At 40.7% G+C, this 20,131-nt stretch overlaps 1 protein-coding gene across 2 annotated transcripts in view; it reads right to left on the minus strand.

The window, feature by feature from the left end:
- The window catches only part of Ttf2 (transcription termination factor 2), a 48,893-nt gene that overhangs the window by 20,394 nt on the left and 8,368 nt on the right, over nucleotides 1-20,131 (minus strand). For both annotated transcript variants that reach the window (XM_008832953.3, XM_008832950.3), the window contains exons 4-16: nucleotides 18,121-18,187; nucleotides 15,401-16,342; nucleotides 14,736-14,850; nucleotides 13,981-14,163; nucleotides 12,225-12,352; nucleotides 10,989-11,070; nucleotides 9,382-9,501; nucleotides 7,656-7,803; nucleotides 5,239-5,344; nucleotides 3,177-3,358; nucleotides 1,820-1,973; nucleotides 1,441-1,532; nucleotides 427-509 (exon numbers count right to left, since the gene is read on the minus strand). In XM_008832953.3, coding sequence (XP_008831175.1) covers nucleotides 427-509; nucleotides 1,441-1,532; nucleotides 1,820-1,973; nucleotides 3,177-3,358; nucleotides 5,239-5,344; nucleotides 7,656-7,803; nucleotides 9,382-9,501; nucleotides 10,989-11,070; nucleotides 12,225-12,352; nucleotides 13,981-14,163; nucleotides 14,736-14,850; nucleotides 15,401-16,342; nucleotides 18,121-18,187 — 2,402 coding nt within the window. The remainder of the gene's footprint in view (nucleotides 1-426; nucleotides 510-1,440; nucleotides 1,533-1,819; nucleotides 1,974-3,176; nucleotides 3,359-5,238; nucleotides 5,345-7,655; nucleotides 7,804-9,381; nucleotides 9,502-10,988; nucleotides 11,071-12,224; nucleotides 12,353-13,980; nucleotides 14,164-14,735; nucleotides 14,851-15,400; nucleotides 16,343-18,120; nucleotides 18,188-20,131) is intronic.

The raw sequence follows: 20,131 nt of genomic DNA on the forward strand, positions 1-20,131 counted from the left end.
ACTTTATCTTTTACATTTAAAATTTTATTTGTATTTTCAATTTACAAATGTATTTTAATGTTTATGCATGAGTACAATGTGTTAGATCAAATCCACCCTCCATTCCCTCCCCTCCAATGAAAATAATTCATTACATTTATTTTATTTATTTATTCATTCATTCATTCATTCATTCATTCATTCAGAAGAGGGTGTCAGATCCCTTGGAACTAGAGTTATAGACAGCTATTAGCCACCGTGTAGGGGCTGGGATTTAAACTCAGATCCTCTGTAACAGCAGCCAGTGCTCTTAACCTCTAGGCCATCTCTCCAGCCCCAGCCTTCCTATATTTTAATAATGCAGAAAATAAAAGGAAATTTAGATCAGTAGGCCTTATGTAAAGGACAGTTCAGAGGTGTTATATATTCAGATGTCCCCTGACTTACCTCTGCTGAATGGATTATCAGGGCTTCTTCCAGGATGGCTGCCTCTACTTTCATGTCTTTTTAGATAGGACTGTAGTGCTGACCTGTCTCAGGTTAAAACAATAACAACAAAAAACAAAAAACATACACTATGGCCACTAAGACCTTACAGGTTATAGTAGTCACTGCTTAAACTGTGCTTAGAGTGGGACCTGGGCAAGTTATAGAAGTGGACTTGTTAAATGATGCCCAGTAAACAATGACCAAAGGTAATGCGATAATAATTGTCATTTATAAAACAAAAACTTTTAAAAATAAGCTAATATGCATAAGGTATAAAAAGACAAAAAGCATATTTACATTGGAAATTAAAAGCACCAAGTGGAAGGAAGCAAATCTGGAATTCAGGAAGTAACAAGCGGTTTAGAGAAAATGGAAAGAATAAACAAAGCAGTTTTAAAAAAATTTTATGTCAGTTGAGTGTTTTGCCTGCATGTATTTAAGTCCACCACATGCAAACAATGCTCCTGGAGGCCAGAAAAGGGGGTCAGAGCCCCTGGAACTGGAGTTATAGATAGTTGTCATCCACCACGTGGGTGCTGGGAGCCTAATCTGGGTCCTCTGCAAGAGTAGCCAGTGCTGTTAACCACTGAGCCATCTCTCCAGTCCCTGTAGCTTTTTTTTTTTTCTTTCTGAAAGATCTAAGAAATTCATTTTCCAACAGCCCTAAAAGGAACAGAGAGATTCCATACTCTGATCTCTATGTACAGAAGCCAATTAAGAGTAAGGTCCAAATTTTGCCTTCAATGTGTCTAAGACAGATGGAGTAAGGAGGGGAAGGTGAAAAAAAGGAACAAAAAAAGGACTATGAAGTTTGGGTTTGGTGTTTTGTTATTTTTGTTTGGGGTGAAGGTGGGGATAACATAGAGATTTAACTATAAGTGAAACCTAAGGAAATATGACCCTCATTTCACTCCCAAGCCAAGAGAGAAATAAAGCAATACACGAGAGAAGGTGCTTCTTCACTGCATATACCTTGATCTTACAAAAAAGACATTGTAAACAGTCTCCTCATCTTCAGAAAGCTTTAAATGGTGCAGCTGAAATTTACGCTGGGGCAGCACCACCTATAAGAAAAGAAGCCGGTATAAAGCAGTGCGAATTAACTGAATACTTCAGAGCAAATTCTCAGAATGACACTGAACTCTAGCCAACCCTGGGAAAGCAACTTCCATCCCTCCTAGCAATAGGACTGTGCTAACACACAGCGCCAACAGGACTGCAGCCTTGAGGTTTCCTCACAAGGAAATGGGAGATGCAGGGGCTCCTAAAGCACAGCAGATGGCTGTTTAACCCAAGGATATGGTCACACTCCTTCCCTGGCCACCCCAGGGACAGGTATAAATCTGATTACCAAAGGTTTGCCAGTGGAATCCAGTTGGTCTTTTGTTCTCCTCAGCAAAAGGCTCTTGGTTAAGATGCTTAGCCGCTCCCCTCCTTTCTTTGAACCATTGTCAACCTGACTTTTCCAAAGACTAAACTCGTCAAATGGAGAACAGCGGAGAAATCTTTTATAGGGAAAGGAAGGGCACAGAGCAGGGAAGAAGTATGAGGAATGGAATAAATGTTCAGAGTAAGGCGTACAATGAAACCAAACCATAATTTCTGTTGTCTGTCAATCCATCATGCCAGGCGTGGTGGCGCATGCCTGTAATCCCAGCATTTGGGACGCAGAGGCAGGCGGATCTCTCTGAGTTCAAGGCCAGCCTGGTCTACAAAGTGAATTCTAGGACAACAGGGGCCACAGGGAGACCCTGCTTCAAAAAGACAATAAATAAATAAATAAATTTCATAGCAAATGTCAGCTAGACAAGCCAAAAGGACTCAAGTCAGTAATCACATCCCATGAACAACGTATAACAGTCACAACAGGACATACAACAAATAGCTAGAATTTATTACTGAAGCTTCAAACACTAGCAAAGAAATTTCACAGCCTTTTATGGGTTGACTTGAATAAAAGACAGCATTTTAAAATCAGCCCTCTTGGGGACTGGAGAGATGATAGCTCAGTGGTTAAGAGCACTGGCTGCTGTTGCAGAGGATCTGGGTTCAGTTCCCAGCACCCACATGGTAGCTAACAACCATCTCTAACTCCAGTTCCAGGGGATCAAACACTATTCTGAACTCCACAGGCAATGCACGACATGGGTGCACTTACACACATGCAGGCAATATACTCATATACATAAAATAAAAATAATACATAAAATAATAAAAAAAAAACCCTGCTTTTCTATTTGCCTCAAATAAATTCCAATTCTGCCCCCACTCCACATATTTTAAAGCAAAGTACTCCCGAACAGTTACTGGATTGAAGAAAGATGACTTTAACCTCTTTTAATTCAATCTGCTCTATATTTTTGCATAAACAAAGTCTGGATATCAGCCATCCAATCAACAATATTTTTCATAAATATTCATTCTTAGCCAGGCTTGGTGGTGCACGCCTTTAATCCGAGCAGAGGCAGGTAGATCTTTGTGAGTCAAGGCCAGCCTGGTTTACATAGTGAGTTCCAGGTCAGCTGGGGCTACAAGGAGACCCTGTCTCAAAAAGACAAAAAAAAAAAATTCATTCTTTTGCCTGTAAAGTTTGCTCTGCTACACAAGATAATCCAGATTTACCACAGCTTTATTGTAAGACATGAAATAATGATGAAGGGTTATGGGTTTCATACAGGGTTCACATGCACATGAAAGAGTTTACTCACTTCAGCAGTGAATACATATCCAACAAGTTGTTCTGAATGGGGGTTCCAGTGACAGCCCACCGGGCTTGGGCTTGTAGCTTACACACAGCAATGGATGTCTGTATTCGAGGGTTCTTCACATTGTGAGCTTCATCCAGTATGATTCGGGCCCAGACAATTTGAAGCAATGGTGCAGAGATGCCCTGGAAAAAAACATGAGTGCTAGCCAACAGCAGTATGGAATATGTACGTGCTCTAGGGCCAAGGGCACATCAACAAGTGCTGGGGACCCACTCCAACCTCTAATTTGCTTAGATCCACTGAACTGAATCAGCTGAGAAACCAAGAGCAGAACCTGTTCAACAAGTTCAAATATACAGGTCACTTAAGTCTCAGTCTTTGAACTTAAAATGCTTAAGAGTGAAATGTTTCATAATTTGAGTTTTCATTTATTCTTTCAACCCACATTCAGCAATGGCATCAATAACATTTGACCAGGAATACACTACATATAAGGCTGCAAACTCACTCAGAAACATAGTTACTCAAGTTATTAAAAATTTACTAAGATTTGGGGCTGGAGAGATGGCTCAGTGGTTAAGAGCACCACCTGCTCTTGCAAAGGACCCAGGTTCAATTTTCAGCACCTACATGGTAGCTAACAACTGTCTGTAATTCCAGTTCCAGGGGAAGTTGACACCCTCTTCTGATCTCCGTGGCCACTGCATGACACAGATACACTTACATATATGCAGGCAACATACTCCTACTCATAGAATAAAAATAATAAAATATTTATAAAAAAATTAAAATTTACTGAACTATTATAACTTTAACTTGTAAGCTGCTAAGCCAAACATAAAGAACAGTTCCTATCCTCAAGGAGCTCAAACTCTAGCAAAAGTGAAAAACTTAATCACAACATGAGCTACATGCAGAAAGTCACTCAGTACAGGACAGAAGAAATCTAGCTACTTGTGTACTGCTTCATCACTGATTCCGTAAATAGCCCCCACATCTGCTGAGTACACGGAGCACTACAACTACGTAAACACAAAGTGCTAGGAGAGGCACTCATCTAAATGGTGGGTAGGGAGCAGTACAGAAAGTTTTCTGCAAAAGGCTAGAAAGAAATTTACCTAGGAAAAGGAGTGGTGCCAAAGCACTGTATTCAGGGGCGAACGAATGTGTGACCAGAGGATGGAAGGTATGATGGCATGACTGAGTGTGAGGTGCCACAGGGAGGGAGCAGGTGAGGAGAGATGAGGGACAGAGGCAAGGCAGGATCATAAAATACTGGATGCATTATGTAAAGGAATTTGGGATTTATCTCAAGAGCCATGGAGAAGCACCGAGGAATCTAAGGTTGGTCATGAGCTGGAGAAGTACTCTAGAGATCATCAAATAGAGAAATCTATGGAAATACCCACAAAAATTATACACTAAAGCCCCTACATTACATAAACAGATTCCCTGGATCTGCCTGCAAACACTCAAGAATTTTTCAAGGTTAGCTTCTGATCCCATCTGTAGCCCTAATATTTGCAAGGCCCTTTCTGGGAGGTAGAGGAGAGGGAGGGAATAACAGATTCATGTACTAAATACAAGTCTGCAGATAAAATATAAAGAATACCACAAGAAGCCAGGTGTGATGGCACATGACTTTAATCCCAGTACTTGGGAGGCAGAGGCAGGTGGATCTTTGTGAATTCAGGCCAGCTGGGGCTAAAGGGAGACCCTGTCTCCAAAAGATAAAAAAAAATACCAGAAGAGTATACTCCACATATTCTAAGACAAATAACAAGTGAGACTCTGTATTCATGCATGATTATTACTATCACAATTATAGTGCAGGTTTCTTTACTTCTAAAACACAGCTGAACTTTGTGCCAAGTATTCATTTATTACTAAGGTGCATGTCTAGAAGAAAGACAAATGGAAAGAATGAGTCACTTCCACAAGGTGGACTATTTGGAGCATTCTTCATCTTGCAAGAAGATACCTTTGCTATCTCTGAGGTTGTAATGACTACTGCTAGACTATGTGTGGCTCTAGCTTCCCTGGTATCCCCACCAAGCCTCACCTCCACATTGAGATTTGCACCTGGGACCTCTCCTTCTTGCTTCGTTGTGGGAATCTCCTTGGCCAGAAGACTATAGGTAGTAATCACAATGTCATATGTAGAGAGTCTGTATGGACATAACACAAAGCAAAGTGTAACCAATCCTTCTGAAGACTTTCCGAAGAGGTAGAGTTGACTTCTAATAAATATATAAATGCCTAGAGAGCTGAGTATATAGCTCAGTGGTAGGGGGCTTGCCTAGAATGCTCAAGGCCCTGGGTTCAATTCCCAATACTGCAAAAGCAAAACAAGCACCTAGGATGGGAAGGTTAGCAGAATTGACTAACATGTCCTTGGTACACGTATACATGTGTATACACACACATACACACACACACAAAATCCATGTTTGTAAAACTAAATTTTACCACCTGGCTCTTACCAATCTCAATCACTTTTACAGTCTGCTCATTATAGCTAAAACAGCCCTCTTCCACCCAGTGAGTCAGAAAGGAAAATCTCCAGCTGTAGTCATTCAAACTTTGACATGACCTGGGACAGGATTGGACACTGTGTTTAATAAAATACCTTCAAAGCACTGTTAATCCCACTCCAATGGTACTTTCTCTCCACCACTTTATAATAGCTTTGTAAAAAGTCATTAATTTAGTTTTGGGCAGAAGAATATGCTGTAAGCATTCAGTTTACCTTTCCTACATTATTTACACATACAAGTTCTTATTAAAGGCACAAATCTTATTCCAATGAAGTCCAATATTGTGCACCTGAGAGACATCAATAAATTCTTTTGGTAAAATGATATGCCTAATTCAGAGGTAGCACCATCCACAAATGCATGAGTAGCACATATAAAGAAGTATAACTGAGAATGACTCCCATGTGACTGGCACATTCTGAATTCCAAGTCAGTTATGCTCCAAGAGCAAATCACGTGAACTCCAATCTACTTCTAAATAAAGACTCAGAGCAAAGGCAGGCATCAGACGACTACAGTTCTGCCACTACTGCATTGATATCTTACTTTTAAAGTGACTCCCTGTCATGAGAGCAGGTATATTTTTAAGAGTTAAGGTCAATCTTGCACTTCAGCCCCAGAAGACACTCATCCTGTTCTGTAGGCTATAAAATATATAAGAGATTACTTAGGAGAGGAACAAGGTTCTCTCATCCATAATTAAGCACCAAGTATTCACCTTGGATCCTCACATCACAAATTAGGAACTGTGGTGTTTTGAATAAAAAATATCCCAAATAGGCTCAAGTGTTTAAATACTTGGTCCCCACTTGGTGGCGCTGTTTGGGGGAGGTCATGAAATCTTTAGGAGGTGTGGCCTTGCTGGAGGAAGCATGTCATTGGGCAGGCTTTGAGTTCATAGCCCTGCCCCACTTCCAGTTTGTGAGCTCACAGCTGCTGCGAAGCCTCCCCACCATGGAGGACTCGGATCCTTCGTAAGCCAAAATATACTTTCTTCCAAAAGTGGTGTTTTATTACAGCAAAAAAAAAGTAACTAAAACAGAAACAGAAAACAGTTCCTTTAAACCAAAAGACAGGCCTGAATGTGGCTCGGTGGGAGAGTGCTCACCCAGCATGCTCAAGGCTCTAAGTTCAATCCTTAGCCCTGGAGACAAACAACAACCTCCAAAAACCAAAAAGCAAAGATTAAGATTACATCTAGGGTAACTTTTCTCCCTCCCAAGCATCCTCCTTCAGGAATTTTAAGTAGGTTCTAACTATTCTGCATCCTAAACTCTTAAATCTAAAACTTGTTGAAATAGTTTATATATAAAAAATACAGCCATAAAAATATATACATACACACAGCCTATAGCAACTAAACGGAAGAATGTTATCAGGATGCCTTGTTTTCGGTCTTTTTTTTTTTTTTTTTTTTTTTTTTTTGAGACAGGGTCTCCCTGTAGCCCCATCTGTCCTGGAACTCACTATGTAGACCAGGCTGGCCTTGACACAGAGATCCGCCTGCCTCTGCCTCCCAAGTGCTGGGATTAAAGGTGTGCACCACCACACCTGGCCAGGATGACTTTTAAGACTAGGATGGTTCCTTTGACACTCAGAGAATAAGAATGTGAGTTCTAGACTCAGAACCTGACAGACTACCTTGACAGCTCCTCATTTATCAGGGCTGCTGCTGCCACCTGGTGGACAACTCAGGCATTGCAGGCTTCTCACATGGCAGCTTTTGCAGGAAAGTGACCACCAGCACACAGCAAAGTAAAGCCAATGGATCTCAAGATAAATCTTAGTACAGAGTGCTAAAGCTGTTTGGTGACAAGAATGAAAATCTGCCTAGGTCTCCACACATAATGATTAGTCTGACTAAGGGAAGAAACAGGCAAACAGGAAAAGCTACAGGACTCCTTAGCTGAGTTATGGATGCCTCCAAGCACTTCTAACTTACACTTTTGCATGCCGATTCCGGTTTGGCCCATGGTAGAGGTAGACTCTGAGTTTGCTGCTCACACGTTTCTCTACCTCATTCTTCCAGTGATGGATGAGGGAAGCCGGGCAGACAATTAGTGTTCCAAGGGAAGTAAAGTCAGAGGAGTCTTGAGGGGGAAATAATCACTAGTTATACTCATTAGGCAACCTTTAACTTCTTTAGGGTATTACCACTTTCTCTTGAATGGCTTTATTCCTTCAATCAATTTTTTTTAATTTTATTATTTTTTTAATTTAAAAAAAATTAAATATTTTATGTGTACGAGTGCATTGCCTACATGTATGTGACTATACCCATGTTGTGCAATGCCACGGAGGTAAGAAGAGGGCTTCGGATTCCCCTGGAACTGGAGTTAAGGACGGTTGGTAGCCACCACATAGGTGCTGGGAATCGAACTTGGGTCCTCTGCAAGAGCAGTCAGTGCTCTTAACTGCTGAGCCTTCAATCAGTATTTGAACTGTTGTTTTATTACTTCACAGAGCAAACAGAATAAGAAATGAAAGAGATGGTCTTTTAAACCAAAACATCTCATCATTTATTTTCTCCTATAAAAGTGTCAGAGTGAGTCTAAAGATGGGGAGGGAAGTGGGCAGTGCATGACCCAGTTTAAACAACAATGGCCTTCCACAGTGGCCAGAGGCAGAAGCCAGAACATTTCTTACGCCTCCTTAGCTGACTCATTTACAGGTTAATAATGACTCATTACTGATTAATATCAGTATTTTTTTCCAGAAAATTATAATTTCATGTACTTCCAAGTAAAATATAAGTAAAAATTACTATGTGTTAATTAGAGCTAATATATAAGTATAAAAACCCTCTTCCAAGGGGCTGGAGACATGGTTCAGTATTAAGAGCACTGGATGCTTTTACAGGACTCAGTTTCAGTTTTCAGCAACTATATGGCAGTTAACAACTATCCATTAACTCCAGTACCTGGACATCCAAAACCCTCTTCTACCCTCCTTGGGCATTGCACATTATGTGGTGCACTTTATATAGTACCATTTAGTAACAGAATACTCAGTACCAGTGTCCCTCATCCCCATGTAGGTACATGTGCTGCTCCATGCAGGGCGAAGGGCCCAGCTGCAGCAATGCTCATCACAGGCCCTGAGAGCAGACAGCCACAAACACAAACATCTACCCACATAACCATCACAGGAGAAGCTGCGCTTCTGTATATAGTAATTTGCATGATACTTATAGAAAATATATAAAAGTATGGATGAAGCTACATTTTAAAAACAGCTGAGATAAGGCTAAAATTGCCTATGGTCTAGAAATCTCTGGAATTTCAGAAACATGGAAATCAGTTTCACTACAAATGTTAAAATGTGAGTTCCTAACAGATCTCCTTAAAAAAAAAATACATTAATTTGGGTCTACCCTGGTATTTATCTCCAACATCATTAGCACAAAGTTACTGAAGTTACTATGCTTGAATGAAGTCTCCTAGAGCCTCACCTAACTCCAGAATTGTTTTTCTAATCAGAGATCAAGCAAAGTTTAATTAAAAGGGAAAAAATAATTAGCATGTTCAGCATCAGAAATAACACTAGAAAATAATCCAATTCTAGTTTTCTAGTAGATTAAACATGACCAAAGGTCTCCTTTGTAGCACAAAAATTTCCCCTCTGCTGCTCAAATGAGGTTGGAAATGGTAGTAGGTGCTTATATCTACCATCCTTGGAAAGCCACGTCACAGTCACGGCTTTGTCCTTTTCCTTGCTTTTCTCTTGATTCTTCTTGGTCAGGATGAGTGCAATCATTGTCAGAGTTTTTCCTAAGCCCATGTCATCCGCTAGAAAATAAAGACCCAGTTAAAAGAAAGAATTATGTTGGTCAAAGAATCAACATGACTTCAAGAGAAGACTTCTCTGGTAGACACTGCCAGGGCCACTCCAGTTACCTACCCCAGTGAATTCTTAATTTTTTTACGAAGATGATCTCTTGCTATTTGTTTGAAGACTCAGGCCAGACATTTATTACAGTGATAGTTAACTCTTATAATTAGGTCTCCGTGTTACACTATTATTTATCTAACAGTAGATTATTTCATTTGATGACCATGCCTGGTCTTTTATCTGTTATTTCCAAAAGCAAAAACATCTAGTAAACATATCCTATCACCTACTTTACTGGTGCCACCACACTTCTAGAGTTGTTGAAAGTCCTCCATGCCCTTACTTGATAATTAAAGAAGCTCATAAATGAACACTTCTTGAACACTGTCCCTGTGCCAGCCACTGAGCTTGTCAAGCTTGTTCTTCATTCCCTTTACCACACTATTTCTCCATTTTATTAGAGCATGGCATTCAGGCTCAGCCATTAAGCTGGTATAGTCACTCAAAATATTCATTCTGGTAAAGCAGAAATAAAACATAAGAGCATAGGCTATGATTCAAATTCTGCCCCTGCCACTATGCAAGGTTCAGCATAGCAGGCCTGTCCACTAACCCTTAAAAAGCTGCTTACACCATAAGGCCTTAGCTACCCTGTGGAAATTTACATTCAGGGAGGGTTTTCACATTTCAGAACTGGTAAGAGTGACTCACTTTGCTGCACCATTTGTATAAACAATGTGGTTTATACTGAATACCCTTTCCTTCTGGGAGTATGGAATTTTGGTACCTACCAGGCTATGTGACCAGCTCCCTATAAAAACTCTTGTGCACTGAATACTTCTATGGTTGGAAACATCCCACAATTTACTACTAAGCAGCTAAATGTGACCCATGTGACTCTGCTGAGAGAAGAATCCAGAGCTTATGCCTAATGTCCCCCTGGATTTTTCTTCATGAGCCTTTTGTTGATTTTGATCTGTATATAATTCACAGCTGTGAGAGGAACCAAATGCTGTGAGTCCTACTGCAAATCACTGAGCCTGGGGTAGATTCAGCTGGTGTTGGGGTGGCCTTAGTTTCCTTGAACACAGAGAGTCATGACCAGTTTGTGATGTGGCTGTTGCCACTGTTCCTGCACTGTGGTCTCCAGCCTCATTCCACAGCTCCCCGAGGTTATGGGGACCACCACAGAACAAACCCTCTGCTAGTCCCTCTGCTAGTCAGCCCATTAGTCACTACTACTTGCTACCAACACCCCTTTTGCTAGTTATGCATTTTTGAGCAAGTTGCTTAAAATTTCTACACTTTAGTTTCCCTATTTGTAAAATGGAAAATCATAGTGCCTTCCTCAGATTTGCAACAGCATTATATATAAAAATAAAAATAAAAAAAAAAACAGTACACTTGACATAATAGCTGGCTCTTATAATAATACCACACTTACCCAGAATCCCCCCTTGTGGCTTCTGACCTTCCCGCCACAGTAACCAGGCTAATGCCTGCTTCTGGTGCAACAGCAAAGGGACCTGGAAAAAGAGTCAAATGTCAGTATAATTCCTGAGGTTATGACTTCACTCTACTCATTTTGTACAGGTTATCCATCTAACTGTTGTCTATCTACCTGCTGTCATGGACTACTTGTTCACCTGTCCACCCAAGCTCAAGCCTTGGTTTATGGCTAATGTGCAGCATTTCTATTAGGATACTCCCATCCATGTCTCTATCCTCATTAAAAGTCCAAGTTTGTCTCCTTGATTAGAAGTCAGTTTCTACTGAATGCAATCAAACCTCTGTCATGCAACTTTTACTAGCCATTCTGTTTTTTCCTGGTTATCTCTTAAATCTGATTCTCCTCTCTACCCAATATCCCAGTCTGGATTGCTACTCATAAATTTCAATATCCTTTGACTTAGTGACTTCCTTCTAGTCTTTTTGCATTGCAGTTTACTTTATACTCTGAGAAAAGTAATTTTTATAAAACAGTCCTGCTCAGAATTCTATCTTAACTGCACAATGTATGTTCAGCTATTTAAATGTAAGTTATTTTGCCAATGCTAGGCTCCAACAGCAAGGGATTCTCCCTACTCAGTAGCATCATGTTTCTCCCAGCTCAGGTAGTGAGGATGCCTGGCCATCACTTAATACCAATGTCTGCATCTCCTCCCTAACCACCATTTCTCTAAAGATGTTTTTATCCTCTTAGCTCTCTAAAGATTCGCCATCTTTTGAAGGTATAAAGCAGTCAGTCAACAAATACTGACTCAAATGATGTTTTCCTTGAGTTCCTTTTGTACTTTGTATACGGTCTATGGTATACTGCAGTCCACTCTTTATCTCCACCTTAGTCACTTTTGTTATATATACATAATATATTTGTTATATATATATGATGCCCCAAGTAGTTCATTAAACATAACAATTCTTTTGCATCCTAGAGCACCTAACAAAACTCAATACGTGGACCCTTTACTGTTATAGCAATTTATAATCTTATGACTTTTTAAAGAGGGTTTTGTTACTATTTTCACTGTTCAACAAAATAGTAGGAAATACTACAGGGAAGCCACTAAAGCATCTATCTTCAGAAAAAATACATGGGCATGGCACTCTGCTGGCAGTTTCACCATGGTCTCTCTCCAGGGGTGTTGGATACCCTCGACTGTTAGTCTTCTTGGTTCACCTTCAAGCCAACTGGATCTTCTGCCACTGCTGTCTCACCAGGACATGACTCCAGTGATCGATGTAGTTCATCAATGGCTTCACTTGTAATTTTCCACACAGTATGAAGGCGATCTTGGTTCTTATGGTCTAGATACAAACAAGTGGTATCCAAATATGTCATAAATCAGAGGGCTGGGATGTAGTGCAGTTGGTAGAAGGCTGGCCTAAAATACACAAAGCTCTGGGTCTCATCCCCAATATCATACAAACTGAGATACATGAGACCCTTTCTTAAACAGAACAATAGAACAAGTAGTATGTTCGGGTTAGACCTTTAAAAATGTAATTATCTGACAGGTAACAGACCTGCACTGACTAAAACCTCTGGCGTCAAGCCTCAACTAGCCTCCTAGGCTTCTCTACCCCATTCTGTTTAACCACAGAAATGACTATAATATAAGACAAAATGATCTATAATTTTTTTTCAAGAGTTGAAGATTGAACTCAAGGCTTTAAACATGATCGGCAAGCACTTTACCATGGCTCTAAACATACAGCCAAATCTTCTTTATGATAACTTATTTTTCAGGTTTGAAAAGGAAGTGGACAAAAAGGTCATGCCATACAGTATTTTTGGAAGAAAAGGTTCCTGGATTCAAAGAAGCAAAGCTGTGCTAGAAGTCATCTATTGAAGTCTGAGTAGGCAGAGAGACGATCCCTGAGGGTAGGTCATGAGCTGGCTGTGTATCAGTGTTGTTCACCTACTCCCTACACAGATGAATTACCCAGTTAGTAACTACAGACATTTCAGCTGTTTGCAACTTTAAGGAAAAAGCATTCTAAGGAAAAGTTTCTAGACAAAGGGAGACTAAATAGCTGAAATTAAAATTAAATTCTTTCCAAGACTAATCACATACTTTTTATCTCAATAACCTGCCATAATCTGATGTTGCCCAAGGTGACTCTGTCACCATTATGTAACGGAATATTGCTGTAACATAAGCAACATTCCCAAGGGGCTCCCTGAGCAGCTAAAATTGCTATATGAACAACTGCGTTTTCTCTATTCTCTTTTAGAACGGCCTTAATTCAAATGACACCCCATCTATCTGACTCCCTGTCAATACTGCTCTTCAACTTTTTACATCTCTAAATGTAAATGGGAGAAACTTGACTTTCTGTGGGTCTCTAAGTCACTGGTCTCCACTTGTGTCACTCTTCTGCTCTGCCTCAACTTTCACCCCATCCACCCAACCACCACCTTCACACAGGAAAGAATAAAAATGTTAGCTGTTCTCTCCTATCTTATAATGATGTAAACTAGAGTTTTCACGTACAAGCATTATCTGGTGACTCCTATGTGCCAGCCGTTGGGCTGATGGATGAGCACACAGTGGTATGACAGTAACAGTCACCAGGCATGGTAGCGCACGCCTTTAATCCCAGCACTTGGGAGGCAGAGGCAGGTGGATCTCTGTGAGTTCAAGGCCAGCCTGGTCTACATAGTTCCAGGTCAGCTGGGGCTACGGGGAGACCCTGTCTCAAAAAGACCAAAACAAAAACAAAAACAAAAACAGAAAGACAGTAACAGTCCCTGGTCTCACAGAGACCTAAGGGAACTATGCAAAGCTCTGCTGAGAATCATGATCTCTAACATACGTGCAGCTCTCAACCCAAGAATGGCTTCCCCTTCTAATGGGCACAAAGAAATCTGCTAGGCAGCATTTAACTGATGGAGCAGCTCCTCACAGCAGGGTCAGGTCCTTGGATCTTACCTTCCAAGCACTGACTGGATCCTTCAGTAGTTCCCTGGTGGCTTGCCTTTGGTCCTAGAGAGCCCACAGACTGGACTTGATGGCTGGGAAGGGGCTGGGGAGGCACAAGGTGTGGAGGGTCAGCAGCAGTTTTAGCGAAGTTACGCTGTTGTGGTACTTGAGTGCTACATATCTCCTTAGTTCCTGCTCAACACACAAGGGAAGAATAGACTAAAGTTAGAAAAGCAAGTAAAGGGAATACGTCGTCAGGAGAGGGTGGGATCACTACCATTCCAATAAGCTGGGAAAGGCGTCCTAAAGAACACAGTACTTTGCCAGGCAATAGGCAGAGGCAGAGACAGGTGGATCTCTGGGGCTACAGGGAGACCCTGTCTCAGAAAGACCAAAACAAAAAAGAATGCAGTACTTTGTGCTTAAACACAGACCAAAGGAATCAGGAGATTTTTTTTTTTTTTTTTTTTTTTTTTTTTTTTTTTTGAGACAGGGTCTCCCTGTAGCCCCAGCTGTCCTAGAACTCACAATGTAGACCAGGCTGGCCTCGAATTCACAAAGATCTGCCTGCCTCTGCCTCTCAAGTGCTGGGATTAAAGGCATGTGCCACCACGCCCAGCCTGGAGAATGTTTTTATAAATTATAATATCATATAGAAGAAAGTTCAGAGACAGACAACAAAATGGGAATAAATCAACACATTATCAAAATGCCTCTTTCAGGTTTACAAAAATTGTGAGTTCTGAGACAAAACCCCATCTTACCTTCCTCTGAGGAGAGAGCGAGAGCACCAAGTGCTTCCTCCAACACCTGGATTTGCTTGAACAACTTCTCACCCTTGTCTGGAAGAGCCTGGATGTTTACCACTGCCAACGTGCTCTGAGAAACAAATTCTTCAAATGGAACTGGCCTCTCAAGTTGTTAAAGGGACAGCATCAGATTAAAATACCTTAAATGTGATGGTTTGAATGAGAATGTCCCCCATAGGCTCCAAGTATTTGGACACTATGTCCCCAGTTGGTGGCTCTAGCAGAAGACCCACATTCAGTTCCTAGCACCCACATGGCAGTTCACAACTGTCCATAACTCCAGTTCCAGGGGATCTCACACCCTCTTCTGGCCTCTTCAAAGGCACTGCACACATTTACTTACATAAATGCAGGCAAAATACTCATACACAAAAAATAAAAATAAATAAATGATTCTGAAATTACAGTGTTTTAATTATGTATATAAAACACAAGATTGAAAAACAAAACAAAAATGCAGGTAGTTTACTAAGTAAGCCCAAACATAAACATAGGAAAAGGCAGAAACTAAACATCCACCTACACAGCCTTCTCACGAACCCACTGAACTCTGAGGGTCTCCTGGCTGTCGAAAGGAAGCAACATTCTTACCTTGGAAACAAACAAAGGTCAAGACTTACCTTCTTGTGTTTCAGTTGTGTTGTAAGGTACGCACGCTGGGCTGCTGGGTCAGATGATTCCTTCTTGGAAACACCTGAAGCAACAGGTATTTGTTTTTGTATGCTTTGATCAGGAATTTGAAGGTTTGCTGTCTTCTGTGAATCCATACTTAAGTCAAAGAGAAGGGGGGTCCCTGGCTCACTGGAAACATCATCCTCTTCCCCACTGTCATCACTGCTGGAGGGAGCACGGTGTTCCTCTCCCAAGCAAAGCCTAGATGCTACCAGTCCTCTGGGAGCAGGCCCACCAGTCTCAGAAGGTGCTTGGAAATGCCCCTGAGGCAGCCTTTTCTGGGAGGCCTGTACACTTGGAGCATCTGTTGCCTTTGTTTCTTTGGTCTCCCAGTTCTTGAGGTGCTTCTTGCTGAGGTGTCTTCCTTTCTGAGTCTGGCTTAATGGGTTCTGACTGGGAATATTCTGAGGCAAAAGCTGGGTTTCCTGTTCTCTAAAATGTTCTGACTCATTTCGGACATCCAGACTCCCATCGCCTGACATCTGAGGAGACACAGAAGCTCCTCTCAGTGTAGTCTCACGGTCCTGTTTGGATGCAATTCCTGCAGTGTCCTTTGCTTTGCACTGGAGCTCTGTTTTCTCATCTTGCTGCCTCTCTTCAACTCCAGATTGTCTCTTTACCGGGTCAGAAGAGAGTTCTTTCTCCGTCCAGTAATTAGAGTCTGGCTTCTGTTCTTTCTTTTGATCCAACAACTGGTCTCTGTTTTCCCTTGACTTCTTATCAACAGTCTTTCCCTCATCTTCTCCTTTGACAAACTGTTTCCAGAGAGCTGGTTTTTGATTCTTGTTAAGCACCTTGAAAGGATTTTTTGGCTGGCTGGAAGGACGAGGAAATGGTTCAGATGCATGCTGGGACTTACTGGCTATAGAATGTTCTTTAGAGTTAGGATCCTAAAGACAATGAAAATAATTAATTGTAATAAAAAATAAGGCGACCTTTGTATTGAAAATTCCTTTTTAGAGGAAATTGAAACACAGTTAAATACAGTCCATTCCTGGTATTGTTTCTGCGTTTCAAAAGAGGTGCCAAATTCACAAATAATTAATTTCTTCCAGGGCTTCGCTCCTTTTTTGTCCCTGATCATTCCTTTCTAGGACTCAATGGAAAGTGGAGAGGAAACCAAACTGCTCTGACTTTCACAACAGCCACAATGTATATTTCTCAGGGAAACTATTCTCTGCAAGTGTTACCACTTCTTGGCCTAGTCCCCATACAATGGATATAAAGACTTTTCTACTTTTAATATTGGAGGGCCTTAAGAGTTACACTTAGTATATACCAAAGTCAAGTAAACATTGATCTAGAAAAAGATGAGAACAGGGGTTACAGAGGTAGCTCAGCAGTTAAGAAAACTTGCTTTTTGCTAGGCATGGTGGTATACACATTTAATCCTAGCACTCAAGGGACAGAGGCAGGTGGATTTCTGTGAGTTTAAGGCCAAGCTAGTCTACACAGTGAATTCCAGGCCAGTCAAGGGCTACATAGTGAGATCCTGTCTCAAAACAAAAAAGATGGGAAGCCAGGTTTGGTAACATACACCTTTTAAATTTTATTTTCATTTTATGTGTGTAAATGTTTTATCTCCATATATGTATAAGTGTTCTCATGCATATAATGCCTATGGAGGCCAGAAGAGGGTGTCAATCCCCTGGAACTGGAGTTAGGAATGATTGTTAGCCACCATGTGGGTGCTGGGAACCAAACCCTGGTCCTCTGGAACAGCAGCCAGTACTCTTAACAGTTAAGCCATCTCTCCAGTCCCCAAGTAGCAGTAGGGCATACTTTTAATCCTAGCACTCAAGAGGCAGAAGCTGGCAGATCTCTGTGAGTTCAAGGTCAGTCTCATCTACATAGGGAGTTCCTACCCAGCCAGAGCTACATACTGAGAGCTTGTCTCAAAACAAAGGGGGGGGGGGTCCTGGAGAAATGGCTCAATGGCTCAATGGTTAAGAGTACTTGTTGCTCTTTCAGAGGACCCAGGTTCAGTTTCTAGCACCTACACGGCAGCTAACAACCACCTGTAACTCCAGCTCCAGGGGATCTGACACCCTTTTCTGGCCTCTACAGGCAATCTGCACAGGTAGAATATATATACATAAACTCAGGCATGCACACATAAAATAAAAATAAATTAATCTTTAAATAAAAAATGATGAAGTGTGTCTTTCTTTTTCCTAAATAGGAGACTACTGACTGCTTTTATAATGCTGAAAAATATTTAAGTAAAATAGGAGGCAAACAACTAAACCTTGAATATAATAGTTCTTTGAATTAATAGTCTTTGAAAAGTGAAAAGTCTATCTTAAAGAAAGCTCTTTCAGAAGACAGTCTGATGAAAGCCAACCAGTTTATATGGACTTGAAGGTGTTTTCTGTCAAAACCACACATTAGACAGTCTTAACAGATTTGAAAACAGGTGAGAGGCTGGAGAGATGCCTTGGTGGTTAAGAGCACTGGCTGCTCTTGCAGAGGACCTGGGTTCAGATCCCAGCACCCACATGGAGGCTAACAACCATCCATAACTCTAGTTCCAGGCGATTCAACACCCTCTTCTGACTTTGCAGGGATTATACAACACAGGTACACTCACACACATGTAGGCAATACAGTCATACACATAAAATAGAAATAATAAATATTTTAAAGAAAACAGGTAAATAATTCGTACCTGCCATGGAATGTTTCCACACCAGTGTTTCCCCTCTGCCTTACTTCTAGCACATCGGAAAAACAACCTAATGAAATATAAAATACACATAATTAAGGCTTTAAAAAAATGTTTTAAAATAAGATTTTATTTTTTATCTGATTTAAAAACACTTTTTTTTTTTTTTTTGTCTTTTTGAAGCAGGGTGTCCCTGTAGCCCCAGCTGTCCTGGAACTCACTATGTAGACTGGCCTTGAACTCAGAGAGATCTGCCTGCCTCTGCCTCCCAAGTGCTGGGACTACAGGTGTGTACCACCACGCCCAGCTAACTAAAAACACTTTTGAGACAGTCTCACATAGCCCAGGCTCACCACACCATTCTCCATGTGGATGATGGAGAGGAACTCAGATCTCATGTTCATGCAGCCAGCAGTTTACTCACTGAGCCACCCCCAGTCTGCATAGGACATTTCTAAAGACTCCTGAAGGTCAAAAATAATGGTAACAGAGTAACCAGAGCATGTGAGCAAGGTTGTTCTCTTCACTCTGTATAAAGAACAAATGAAATGGCGAAAGTGATCAGCAATGGCTGCTAAAATCAGAAAAAAAAAAGGATAACAAGACACTCTGTGCCAGAAGAGAGACCATAATACTTAAAGAAATGTTGCCCCCCCACCGCCAAAACAACAAAAACCCTAGCAAATGAAAAACTAACCTGAATCTGGTCAAACCAATTCCAATTTATAGGAAATATAAACAGAGGAACAGATAAAATCCGAGTATGGGGCAGAGTCAGCAGAGTATTCACACTACACTACAGCACAACCAACCTGATTCCTTCAGCCAATGAACTACAGCACACCATCTGTTTATCCCAGTGATGCCCTGCCTTTGTACATCATGATTCAGGGTTACTGAATAAAACAAACAACTAATAACTCATTATCTAAAATTATGCCTAAAACCTTTAATCATAAGTTAAATATACATGTTATAATACACATTTACTCATTTAAACAGGTATTATACTCTAAAAAGTATAAAGCAGTGAAAGGGCCCTCTGGACCCCACCTGCCCATTCATTTCCCTCTAACAGGTAGCTTACTGTGACCTCTATTTACCGTGCTAGACATTTTTACATGGACATTCAAATAAAGATAAATATATTATTCAATTTCTTCTTCTTCCACCCAAATGGGTAGCATAGTACATATACTACAGGTAAAATATATTCCTAATCCAAAAATAAAAAATGATCCAAATTCCAAATCTTCTTGAATACCAATATATACTGTGAACTGAAAATCTTGTATCATAAGATTTTTTTCATGCATAACATTAAAAATTACTTTCAAGTTATATGTATAAGGTGTATATGAAGCAAATTAACTTCATGTTTAGGCTAGGGTCCCATTCACAAGACAGCTCATTAAGAACATGCAACTATTCCAACATCTGAAAAAAATGTGAAACCCAAACCACTTTCAGCCCCAACAAGTACTTCAGATGATGGGTTCTCATATTATGCCAAATAGCTTTTTTGGTTTTCTTTTGTTTTAAACTTAAGATGTGCCTCTGGGCTAGAGAGATGGCTCAACAGTTAAAACCATTGGCTGCTCTTATAGAGGACCCAAGTTCAGTCCCCAGCACCCACATGGCATTTGTAACACTAGTTTCTAACTCCATCCAGCTCTAGTGGATCCAACACCCTCTTCTGATCTCCATGGGCATTGTATGACACAGGTGCACTTACACATATGCAGGCAATACACTCATACACATAAATAGAAAATAAACTAAAAAAATAAAGGTATGCCTTGAAGATCATCTCTAAGTACATGTATATATTCTTTTGTAACTGCAGTGTTGTCCACTGACAGATGCTGTATTATTAATCAGACTCCTAACAGACAATGTAATCTTTACTGAAAGACTTCATCAGTAACATATATATTTTTTATACAAAAAAATATGTATTTTTGTAGCCTTAGCTGGCCTAGAACTCACTATGACACCAGGCTGCCCTCCATCT

The sequence above is a fragment of the Nannospalax galili genome, unplaced genomic scaffold, assembly GCF_000622305.1.
Source record: "Nannospalax galili isolate Female #2095 unplaced genomic scaffold, S.galili_v1.0 scaffold1951, whole genome shotgun sequence".
Lineage (NCBI taxonomy): Eukaryota > Metazoa > Chordata > Mammalia > Rodentia > Spalacidae > Nannospalax > Nannospalax galili.